The 13,112-nt window shown below is 40.6% G+C and overlaps 1 protein-coding gene across 1 annotated transcript; it reads right to left on the bottom strand.

Moving 5' to 3' along the window:
* Positions 1–1,215: 1,215 nt before the first annotated feature.
* zgc:158785 (uncharacterized protein LOC791214 homolog) lies at positions 1,216–12,908 on the bottom strand. Its single transcript, XM_068017596.1, is given in 5 exon segments — positions 1,216–1,374; positions 1,617–1,627; positions 1,630–1,825; positions 5,739–5,934; positions 12,718–12,908. Coding segments are annotated over 5 exon segments (753 nt in total).
* Positions 12,909–13,112: the final 204 nt, after the last annotated feature.

Genomic DNA, 13,112 nt, shown 5'->3' with positions numbered 1-13,112 from the left:
ACCAGTCCACATATCACATTACTTTTTTTATTCTTAAACCAGGATACCATTCTCAATATTTAATTTTAACAGCAAAGCAATGCTAATTATTTAATGCCCAGTGCTGTGTGCTCATTTGATGTGACTTTATTTGCCTCATTGGCTTCGCAATCACTTAAGTGGACAAAAAGCAGACAAGGTCATTAATCCATCATCTAGAATCTAGCTGAAGAATTTAGGAAATTAAGCAGCGTGAACCATTTCCAGACTTTGAAAGTATCTTTTATAGAACGACAGGCATTGAAACTAAAATAGCTCTTCTTTTGTTATCACCAAACTATTGAGCTTGGAAAACTGAAACCAGGATAAAAATGAAATATTAACAATTGTATATCAGTTGCTTGTATGGTTCACATAAATTATATATTTAACTTATTTGACTTGGCCTCCTCTGTGCTTATGATTCATCCAAACAAGCAAACGTTGACATTTTCATTTTGAAGGAAAATACACAGCTGAGAAGTGCATTGGACTTATAAACAGCTTTTTGCTCATTTGTTTAAAGTGCCAGTGTGTAGCATTCAATAAACTGTTTAAAAGCCTCAAAGGTAATTGTGGATGGGTGGTTAGTGTCTAATGGAGCATTGCAGTCCCTGACAGCTCCTCCCACCATTGCTAAGCCTATGCCAGACAACATACCAGTTGCAGCAAAATCCATGTATCATGCCAGAATTTAATGGCTCCATATTTAAATTAACACCAGTGGAAAGCTACTTCCTACCTAGTCATTTTAATTACCCCCATGAGAAAATTACTTCACTTGGAAAACGAATTCACTGCACCTTAATAAGCTTGATCAAATAAAATAAGTATTCTCAAAAAATCATGAAGAATTTCACTTCCATTTTTGGTAGGTGGAAAACATGGACTGGTGCACTAAAGAAAAAAGGAACTGATGGTTTCCCACCAATTCTAACATCCATCTTTGCCTTTGTTACCATTAAATGGTAATAGCAAACAATCCCCGATACAAATCAATACAAATACAGCAGAGGAAAGGCTGGTTAAAACTAGCAGGGTTCATTGAAAAGTCACAGTTCAACTGCTTAGTCTACATTCTTCACCCATCTTCATACTGACAAAAATCCATCCTTATTATTTTCTGTAACTATCCAGAAGATTGCTCCCTCTTTCAGGCATAGTACACTTCAACATTCAAGGCAGTTCTTTAAAAAGTTAGACAATAGTCTCTTTAGAAACAATTATGCTTGAGTTTCGAGCCAAAAAATTGGGTTGGTTGCTAAGTAGGCCTTGTGATTTTGGAATAAGCAGTTTAACATTCTGGTTGGTCCGTCTCCATTCTTTGAGCAGTCGAATGTGGTATCGAAAAGAAGCCTGTAGCCGAAAGTAAGAAAGGTATATTAGGTTTTAAATCAGTTTTGCACATTATAAGTTTAGTAGATTTTTGTAATTGTAAGTTGTGTCCTGTTAACTCCGACTTAGCAATTTGATATTTGTGCATCTTCTATAAACCTGTGTCAGTGGCTCTCAAAACATTAAGCTCTAGAATGAATGTACTATATGTATGGAGATATACTTCTAAATGAATTGCACATGCATGTATAAAAGATACTCACAGTGGTCCAGATAGGCAAATTGCAATTAGGACAACTGAAAGGATACGAAGTCCAACTGCTTCTATACTGCTACTGAAGTAAAAATGGTCAACTGTTCCTTGGACACACAGCCAGCCCGACAAACTGGCCAAGGTGGTAATGAAAAGAAAACAAATAATGTCTCCACATAGTATCCTCCTCTTCTGTTGCTGTGCAGGATCCTTGAGCCACTGGAAAAATGGATATGTATATAGGTTTAAAAAAATCTGTATCAAGTTACCTTTTTCAGGCTACCAGTGTGCTTATAATACTCTGTGATTGGTGCTATGTGGATTGTTCTATGCAGTTTTCAGATCAGTAACAAATTCTCACAACCATCCAGCCTGTTGCCCAACTGTTGCAAAAAATACTTGTGAATTTCCCAGGCTGCTGCTCATCTTAAGGGAAACAATGCATTGTTTCATGAGAATAGGAGATCATTTAGCATGTGAAACATCATGCATTACGCTGCTGCTGCAGATTAGCTATGTGCCCTTTTATGGCGACAAAGTTCAACTGATATAATATGTCATCACCGGGGGAGTTTATTGAATAGTTAGTTGACAGTGAGGCGAGAGATTACAACCCTTGCTTTGTTGGTTGAAAGAGCCTTCAGCCAGTTTGGTTCTGGTAACTTTTTGTGCATAGAGAGTTTATTTAGATGAATGCAGACATTTGAAAAGTGTTGATAGAGAACTTTGCATTGGCCAATTTCCAATGCCTGAAGTGTAAGACATGTGCCAAACAGGAAGTGATGACAAATCTTATAATGTTAAATATAGAAGCTAGTACTGACTTGAATTGTTTCACTTGCAATGAAAACAATTTTATCCAGGTCCATGAGTTTTTTGCCAGATGACAGAAAGCAGATCGATCAGCATAAATAATGGTAGCTGACTCACATGATGCTGAACTCTCAGAATTTGATTTAAAATAAAACTACTATAAAAAGTACTCGAGGCAATGTGCCACTTCAGTTTTTACAGGGGCTCAAACATTGAATGATTGTGGCAAGTGGAAAAATGAAATTATGAATCTACCACCCTATTTAAAAAAATTTACATTTTCTAAATCATTCTTTCAAGTCAATTATTTATAGAACTAGATCATCTGAAAACTTCTGCTCGATGCTACTTCATCAGGAGTATAAATTGGATATTCTGGACTGGAGCAGGGAGCACATGACGTCTCGCTGCTAAAATAGAGGTGTGTTTAAAGCACCCTATCCCTTTAAGGCACTCCTTGTGGAGAAGAGGTCTCAATGGGCAATTGTAGATTGCAATTGTAGGTTAATTGCTGAGGGAAGTTTCTGGAGATGAGTAGCTGTTTCTAAATATCTGGCTCCTACACTTGAAGAATGGCTAGATAATTATGATCTATTAAAAAGCATTTGAAGTTTATCATCTGAAGTTTAGTATTTGAAGTTTAGCTTGTGAAGTGTGACAGTTGCATGTAGGATACAAGACTTTACATCAACAAAACATACAAACTCATAAAAACTTACAGCTAAGTGGTAGGTCATTTGCCCCGTTGTGTCTGTGCTGGCTCTTTGAGAGAGCAGTTGTGCTTAGTCTCACATTTTTTGGCCATGAACCTGTAAGTTCCTCATTCTCAAGAATCTTATTTTTGATTTATTTATTTATGAAATCAGCTTCCACCACCTTTTCAGTCCAGATCCAGACAACTCCCTGTGTGAAAAAATGATCCCCATCTCCCTGCTAAATCTTTTGCCAATTATTTTAAATCTATGACCACTGGTTATTGGCCCACTCAGCAGAGTGAATAGCTTTTCTTTATCTATTCTATCAATACCTCTCAACACCTTGAATATTTCTATTAGGTCACCTCTTAATCTTTTTTCCAAGAAGAATAATCCGAACTTTTCCAACCTCTCCTCATAACTGAAGTTCCTCTTCCCTGGTGACAGCCTACCTCTGTACCCTTTCTAAGGCCGTTACATCTTTCCTGAAGTTTGGTGCTCAGAATTGTCCACAATACTCCAGCTAAGGCCTAACCAATGATATACCAAGTTCCAGTATGATCTCTTTGCTTTTATTTTATATTAGAAACACGAGTAAACCATATTTTTTAACCACTTTATCAACTTGCCCTGCCAACTTTAAGGATTTGTGTATATGGATACCAAGCTCTCTCTGTTTATCTACACTTTTAAAATTATGCCATTTATAGTATACTGTCTTTCTATATTAGTCCGCCTATAGTGAATCACTTTACACTTCTTCACATCTGCCATGCTTATGCCCATTTCACCATCCTGTCAATGTCATATGGAAGTCTGCATCTACCCTCATCACTATTTATTACTTTACTAAGTTTTGTACCACCTACAAACTTTCTAATGCTTCTCCCTATACCTGAATTTATAAAAAATTGGAACAAGTAATGGACCTAAAACTGACCCTTAGGGAATACCATTGCAAACCACTTCCCAGTCTGGAAACTATCCATCCACCACCACACTTTGCTTCATGTCACTGAGCCAATTCTGTATCCATACCATCACTTTCCCCATAATTTCATATTCTCAACAAGCCTCCTGTGAGGCACTTTATCAAATGCTTTCTGAAAGTCCATATATGCATCTACCGCACTACCTTGATCAACCTTCTCTGTTACCTTATAAAAGAATTGAACCAAGTCAGACAGACATGATTTGCCTTTAAGAAGTCTATGCTAGCACTCATTAGTCCATGACTTTCCAAATGTGAGATTATGGTTTCCAATAACTTCTCACCACCAATGTTTAGCCTGTAATTCCCTGACTTATCCCTCTCCTCTTTCTTGTACCATGGTATAACATTAGCAACCCTCCAGTTCTACTCCTGTATCCAACGAGGATTGAAAGATTGTGACTAATTCCTCTGCTTCTTTCAGCAACCTAGAATGCATTTCACTCAGACCAGGTGATTTACCAACTTTAAGTAATGCTAATCATTTTATGTCTTCTCTATTTGTTACTATCCTGTCCATAACTTCCCTCTCCTCTTTTAGTGTAACTGTCACATCATTCACTTCTTTTGCGAAGACAGATGCAAAGTGCTCATTTAGTATTTTAGCCATGTCTTCTGCCTCGACGTAAAAATTTCCCTTTGGGTCCTTAATAGGACCAACTTTTTTCTCAGCTAACCACTGACATTTTGTATGTTTAGAAAATGTTTCAGGGTTCAATTTAATGTTACCTACAAATTATTTCTCTTTACCTCTCTTTGCCTTCAGTGTTAACTTTTTCAATTCCCTCCTGTACGTCCCACGTACATGTCTACACTTCATATCTACATATAGTATTTCCTGTTGTTCAATTACACCTTTCATTTTGTTATATGGAAGACAACAAAGTTAGACTTAAATATTTAAAAAAACAAGTAGATTAACAATGGACTATCAAAAGTCAATTCTTTTCAGAAAATTCGTTTACCAAAAATCTTTTATTTCAATAAATATCTTTTTACTCCCCTGTTTATTTTTCTTGGCTCTTATCAATGAGACCTCTTCACTTCCATTAAATATCCTTCAGTCAAATGGATAGTAAATCATAAATTTCTCCATGACCATCATTTTGTGCCTGGTTAAAAGGAAGCAATGACTGCAATCAGCCAAGGCAATGTCTGAGCTTTCCCATCCATTAAGATGTTGCACATACTCCAAAGCATAAAAATTCCACCCAGTATTCCAGATGACAACTAGCAAACCTCACACAACTGAAACATGACAAAGGTTCAGGTAGCCACAAGTTTCCTCCGGGTGCTCTGGTTTCCTCCCACAAGCCAAAAGACTTGCAGGTTGATAGGTAAATTGGCCATTATAAATTGTCACTAGTATAGGTAGGTGGTAGGGAAATATAGGGACAGGTGGTGATGTTTGGTCGGAATGTGGGATTAGTGTAGGATTAGTATAAATGGGTGGTTGATGTTCGGCACAGACTCGGTGGGTCGAAGGACCTGTTTCAGTGCTGTATCTCTAAAAAAAAACACCAAGTTACGAAGCCTTTAATATTAATATGAGGTTGCTGAGCCAGTAATTCTCTCACATTTTATAGTCTTTTCTATTTTTCTTTAAGAAGCAATGCAGCAGTGTTCCTTTTACCTCTGTTAGTGGTCTTAGCATTCGCTCCAAAGCAAATTCAAAGTGACATAGTTCACAGTGGCTGGAACAGGAAGCTGCCAGCCATTGCTCCAGGCAACTGCGATGAACTGTCTCCAAAGTCCCAGAGCACTCACATGGGGAGAGAAGGTTCTCCTTATCACTAGGTTCATGGCAAATTCTACAGATTGGAATATCACTGCACAAAATGGAAGAGAGAAAATCTAATAGTTGTTATCTTTTACTTAAGACTTAGGTTTCACAATCTATTTGTTTAGAACACTGAATGTTTCGGCATGTATCTTCCACCAACAGTTCCATTAACTTCAGGGATAAAATCAGTCTTCGGCAAAACAGGAGATAGTAAATCGATGGCCAGTTTTACAATACTCCTGATTCAATGGAAAAAGGAAATTGGCGACTGTGTAAAATGTACTGTCGATTTGGTAGCCTTCAGCAGACCAATTTCTAATCCCCTTCCCCAACCTCACATTCCCAATGCAATGGATTGCCATTCATTTGAAATTATTTTCAAGCAGTTACTTTAAAAAACCTTTATAAATCACTGGTTGAACATCAATTGGAGAATTGCATGTTATTCTGGGCACCACACTTCTGAAAGGATATGATGTGCAAAGGAGATTTATTGGAATTGTACCAGGGATAAGAGACCTCAATTATAAGGAGAGACTGGAGAAGCTGGGATTGTTCTCCTTAGAGCAGAGAAGGTTAAGGGAGATTTAATAAACATGGGGAGTTTTGATAAAATAAATAGGGGGAAACTATTTCCACTGGCAGAAGTGTTAGTAACCAGACGGGAGAGGAAGAGAATTTTTTTTTACACAACAAGTTATGATCTGGAAGGGAAGTGGAAGCAGATTCAATATAACTTACAAAATGGAATTGGATATATACTATATATAAGGGGAAAAATTTGCAGGGCTCTGAGAAAAGAGCAGAGTAGTGGGACTAATTGGATAGATCTTTCAAAAAATCAGTACAGGCACAATGGGCCAAATAGTCTCCTTCCGTGCTCTATGATTCAATGATTCTAAATGGCTTTGCAAGCTACCTGAGGGGTAGGGAATATCCACAGTTTCATGGGATCTTAAGACTAAATACCTGGTGTAACAGGCTCAATGACTTTTCAATTTGATTGCCCATACTGGATCTAATGTTATTTAGGGAGGTGACCTCAAATGATTGGCCATTTTAACTAAGTCATCCAATTAGAAGAATCCAAACAAAGATCATACTATATCAGTTGAAGTAGGAGTTACTTTATGGAGAATCTCCAAGTATTGCTGAGCCTGGAACATGGGAGCCAATACCTTTGGATCTGAATTTTCATAAACAAGGCCTCCAGGCATTAATTTGTCTGCTCTATTGCAACTTCCCTTAAGACTTTCATTTCACATCAAACATATTAGTGCAAGACAATAACTCGTTTTTGCACAGACGTAATGCAAAATTGGATTTTTACCCCCAAGATTTCTTTCCTGGTAAGCCCAGTCTGTCCAACCTTACTCACTCATTCCAGGTATCAAAGAACAAAGAACAGTACAGCACAGGAAGAGGCCATTCGGCCCTCCAAGCCTGCGCCGATCTTGATGCCAGCCTAAACTAACACCTTCTGCACTTCCGGGGCCCATATCCCTCTATTCCCTTTCTATTCATATATTTGTCAAGATGTCTCTTAAATGTCGCTATCATATCTGCTTCCACCACCTCCCCCGGCAGCGTGTTCCAGGCACTCACCACCCTCTGTGTAAAAAACTTGCCTCGCACATCCCCTCTAAACTTTGCCCCTTGTACCTCAAACCTATGTCCCCGAGTAAATGACTCTCCCACCCTGGGAAATAGCTTCTGACTATCCACTCTGTCCATGCCACTCATAACTTTGTAAACCTCTATCATGTCGCCCCTCCACCTCCGTCGTTCCAGTGAAAACAATTCGAGTTTATCCAACCTCTCCTCATAGCTAATGCCCTCCAGACCAGGCAACATCCTGGTAAACCTCTTCTGTACCCTCTCCAAAGCCTCCAAGTTCTTCTGGTAGTGTGGCAATATATATCAATCTAGTAAACCTCCTCTGGACCGCCTCGAACACATTTACATCCTTCCTTAAATAAGGAGACCAAAACTGCACACAGTATTTGAGATGTAGTCTCACCAATGCCCTGTATAACTGAAGCATAACATCCTTACTTTTATCTTCAATTCCTCTTGTAATAAAGGATAGCATTCCACTAGCCTTCTTTATTACTTGCTTTATCTGCATACTAATATTTTGTGACTCCAGCACTAGGACACCCTAGATTCCTATGACCCCGGATTTTCCCACATTATACTCATCTGCCGGATTTTTGCCCACTCATTCAACCTATTTATGTCCATCTGCAAGCTCCTTATGTCCTCTTCACAACATACTTTCCTACCTATTTGTGTCATCTGCAAGTTTAGCTACCATGCCATTAGTCCCCTCACCCAAGTCATTGATATTAAATTGTAAAAAGTTGAGGCCCCAGCACAAACCCCTTGGGACTCCAATCATCATATCCTGCCAATCAGAAAAGGACCCATTTATGCATACTCTCTGTTTTCTGCCAGCCAGTCAATTTTCTATGCATCCTAATATGTTACCCCCTACGCCATGAATTTCTACTTTGCGCAATAACCTTTTACGTTGCACCTTGTCAAATGCCGTCTGGAAAGCTAAGTACAGTGCGTCAACGGGCTCGCCTTTATCCACAGGGCATGTCACTCCTTCAAAGAACTCCAACAAATTGGTTAAACCCGAGTTCCCTTTCACAAAACCATGCTGAATATTCCCGATTACTTTGAGTTTTTCTAAATGCCCAGCTACAACCTCCTTAATGATCGATTCTAACACTTTCCCCATGACAGACATCAAGCTAACTGGCTTATAGTTACCTGTTTTCTGCCTCCCCTCCCCCCCTCCCACTTATATTAGCTACTTTCCAGTCTGATGAAACCTTTCCAGAATCTAGCGAATTTTGAAAAATTAACACCTATGCATCTACTACCTCATTAGCCACCTCTTTTAAGACCCTAGGATGAAGTCCATCAGGACCCGGGGACTTGTCAGCCCGCAGCTCTATCAGTTTGCTCAGTACTGCTTCCCTGGTGATTGTAATTTCACCAATTTCCTCTCTTCCTTCCACCTCCTAAATTACAGCTATTGCCGGAATGTTTTTTGTATCCAAGATAGTGAAGACAGAAGCAAAATATTTGTTCATTTCATCTGCCATTTCCTTATTATCTACTATTAACTCCCAATTCTCACTCTCTGGAGGACCAACACTCACTTTACTTACTCTTTGCTTTTTTAAATACTTGTAGAAACTCTTGCTGTCCATTTTTACATTCCTCTCACACTCTTAATTTCTTTCTCCTGATTAACCTTTTAGTCATTCTCTGCTGTTCTTTATATTCTGACCAATCATCTGAACTGCCGCTCATCTTTGTGCAATTATATCCTCTCCTGTCGTCACCCAACATCCATACTTGTTTACCACAGCATGGTCACTGAACAGCAATCAGGAGTAGAAACACATTTAATCTCTTAATAACTAGCTCTAGCCTCCATAAAACTCAAGAGGATCGGCTAATGTAGCACAGATCAGAGAGATTTAATAGAAAAGTTATGGATGTTGTGGTCAGCGTCACTGACCACTCTCCACAGTAGGCCTCACATCCCTTATGATTTGAAGTGCACCTTTTTTAAACAAACGCAGTAAGACCCAGAGATTGTAACAGGGAACCCTACTGTCTGCACTGGCTACTGGAATGTACCACCTGTTGCCACCCGATTCTCATCTCTACAAAAATATACTGAACATACATTCCTGCCAGACTGAGAATGGCTCTGAAGTAACATCTGGTTCTATTATTTTAAGACAGGTGAATAAACAATATAAACCAGTGTCAAACACTCCAGTAATAAAGATGCCATTCATTTCTTCTTCAATTACAGGAGTCCCAATATTCACTTGGGGTGCATAATCGGGCATGTGAGCAGCAAGCACCCCCACCCCCAACTGACATTTTTGGCTCCAAGGCCTCATTTTAACATGATTGATTGGCTGCACCACTGCTTGTTTTACTTATCAGGCAACTCGTCGACATGACAAATTCCATTTCCGATGCAACTCTGGAGGCAGACTTTATATGAGGTTGCATCTTCTGACTGCATTTACCCTCAAAGAACTGATGAAGAGTTTTTGAGGACATGAATAAGTCATAGGGGTGCTGCCCCCAACCCTTCTGGGGCACATTTCAGAAGCCTCCCCTGAGCATCCTAATGGAGGTGGTGAGGTAAATGAGGGAGCAGCTGTTCCACCAGGGCGCCTCTAATGTCAGAAAGAAGAATGCCTGGACGGCGGTGTCGGGTTAGATCAGTGCCACCAGCATCACACCCAGGGCCTGGGTTCACTATAGAAAGAGATTCAATGATTCACAGCAGCAAAGGTGAGTACAGATCGTCACCTCTCTCAACACCTTACAACACAGTTCTGAAGAAGGGTCACTGACTTGAAACGTTAACTCTGCTTCTCTCTCCACAGATGCTGTCAGACCTGCTGAGTATTTCCAGCATTTCTTGTTTCTATATACCTTACAACACACCTTTCACCCCCTCATCCACCACTCTCAGCAACTGCCTCCCCTCCATCACATCCTTCAACATACAATCACAAAGGCAGGCTGTAACACCTCTCTTTCTCATTCCAAATGCACTCAACTCTTCCTTTCCTCTCTTCACATCACATACTGGCATCATTCTCCTCTCATATCCTACTTCAACAACCACCAATTCTTTCCAACATAACTTCTTCATTCCACATTACCCAAACGCTTTTACATTCATCACCTCCCCATCATCATTCCTCTTCTCTCTTAACTCATGCGCTAATCCTACACATCTTTACTTAAGCTTTTTAACAGATGCTCACCCTCTCCTTCTGCAGACAAGACCATGCATAATCTCAATCATTCTCACCCAAGCAGAGCAGGACATCCTAGAGAGTACTGGCCCAGGCAGAGCAAGCAGCATCAGGCAAGGTGAGGCTGGTGGCTTACCTCAGCAGGATATCGAAATATTACTTGCAATCTTTCTGTTGCTATTAGGCAGAAAAGACGATGAAGGTTTTTATTTATTTATTTATTTAGAGATACAGCACTGAAACAGGCCCTTTGGCCCACCAAATCTGTGCCGACCATCAACCACCCATTTATACCAATCCTACACTACATACACTAATCCCATATCCCTACCTGTCCCGATATTCCCCTACCTATACTAGGGGCAATTTACAATGGCCAATTTACCTATCAACCTGCAAGTCATTGGCTGTGGGAGGAAACCGGAGCACCCGGCGAAAACCCACGCAGACACAGGGAGAACTTGCAAACTCCACACAGGCAGTACCCAGAATTGAACCCGGGTCGCTAGAGCTGTGAGGCTGCGGTGCTAACCACTGCGCCGCCCTGTTGTCCCAGCTGAATCAGTCACTGGTTTGATACACCTGTGAACAACAAATTGACCTACCATATGTGATTGCTATGCTAATCTGGACAGAGGTGGAGGCAGGAAGACTGAAGGATGTTTCCTTGACTGACACTGGCAATGCTGACCTTACAGAGGAGGTTGGCTGCAGGTCTTCTTGTACCAGATGTCACAGCTCTACAACTGCCTCCTTGCTGCACAACAGTCTGTGGAGTCAATTTCCCTTGTTTATTGCCAGGGGATGCATCTGCTGGAAGAAAGGCTGGTCCAAGCAGTCTTGGTGCTATCTGATCTCTGTGCCAGGCCTCCTTAGATCTTTTTCATCATCCTGCATGAAGTCGTGTGATAAGAGTGCTCTAACTGCCATCCCCATATCTTGTTTGAAAAGAATGACAGTGTATCTTTTAAGAGCTCCCTTCTTGACTGAGTAACCTTTATGACCTTTAGTATCTTTGCAAAAAATTGAGGGCTACATCGTAATATATTAATTTGTACGTCTTTTCAATATAACAGCAAAGCTCTTGCATGTTCCGTAGAGAACAAACATTGGGCTGAATTTTCGCAGTGCGCCGAGCTCCAGGCCTTCCAACACGGAAGTGCCGCTGCAGAGCCCACATGATATTTCGTGCAGGGGCTCATTTAAATGGAGGGGGCAGAGTGGCCGCCCCGATGACGTAAAGGGGGCGGTCACCGTGTCCCCGACAATGGCGTCTGGCACCACAGCACAGGTGCCGGCGCCATTTCTAAAGGCTTTTCAGCCCTTTGATGAAATTGTAATATTTAAAAGAGAATTTGTGCACATTTGTTCATAAAATTTTATTGAAACCTGGAGACCCTTTCAACCTCCCTCCCGCAACCCAAACAAATGGCTGTTTTAGGGCCACTGTCCCTGAATAAACTCTATTGCCATTGCAAACTTCCCACCCCCCCCCACCAAACTCGTGACATTTGCCCATCAACCTCTTCCCACCATTCCCACAGCCAATAAAAAGTGGTTACCCTGTTCCCCCACCCCTCTCGCCCTGATAATTTTATTCCTCCCTCCTCCAATGGAGTTCCGAAGGTGCATACGTTGTGGCTGGTTGGCCGTAAAATCAGCATGGAACAGCTGCTGTCGGCAGGTAGATTAATCTGCATTTTAGTTTATTTAATTTCAATATTTTAACGAAGGCCCCACCGCTAATATCCGGTGGGGCCTTCTCGCCGTTGTGGGTTGTGTCATTTATGGGCCTCCCTGCCAAGACCCATGGTGTCAAGGGGCTGGTAAAATTCAGCTCAATGGCAGTGGGAAACGAGGTTTGCAAAACAGGCTGGAAGCTTGTGAGTTTGGGATTCACCCAGTTACCATCAGTGAAATCAGGGGTGGAACATTATATCGCATAGTAATCTCCAACAATTGGCAGGCATTTTTCTACATGCTGAGACTGAAAGTATTTAGTAACTGCAGAAACGAACCTAGAAGTACTGCTAGTCATGACTACTGATGGTGGGGGATGTCCATTACTGCCTGAAACCTCCATCACACATTGTGGCCTCTGTCCATTCTCTGACAACAGATCCACAGACCTGTCAATTGGTGGGTTGTAACATGCATCCTTCAAGTGACATTCTGATGCCTGCAAGTTATCAGTCTTCATGACAACCATATGTCAAAAGCATTTTGTCCAATTTATTATGTTCCCTTTTATTCCAATTGTAGGAACTGAAGTAATGAATATAGTATCCACCTTAAGGGGGAAAAAACAGAAATTTCTCGTTTTGTCTATTCTAAATGTATAATTCCAACCACATTTAAATACGTGCATTTTCAACTTTATTTGAGCACACATTTTATTGAACAAAAGTATAAA

Source organism: Heterodontus francisci, chromosome 38, assembly GCF_036365525.1.
Source record: "Heterodontus francisci isolate sHetFra1 chromosome 38, sHetFra1.hap1, whole genome shotgun sequence".
Taxonomy (NCBI): domain Eukaryota; kingdom Metazoa; phylum Chordata; class Chondrichthyes; order Heterodontiformes; family Heterodontidae; genus Heterodontus; species Heterodontus francisci.
The sequence above is the reverse complement of the archived record's forward strand: the minus strand, read 5'-3'. Positions and strand labels throughout refer to the sequence as shown.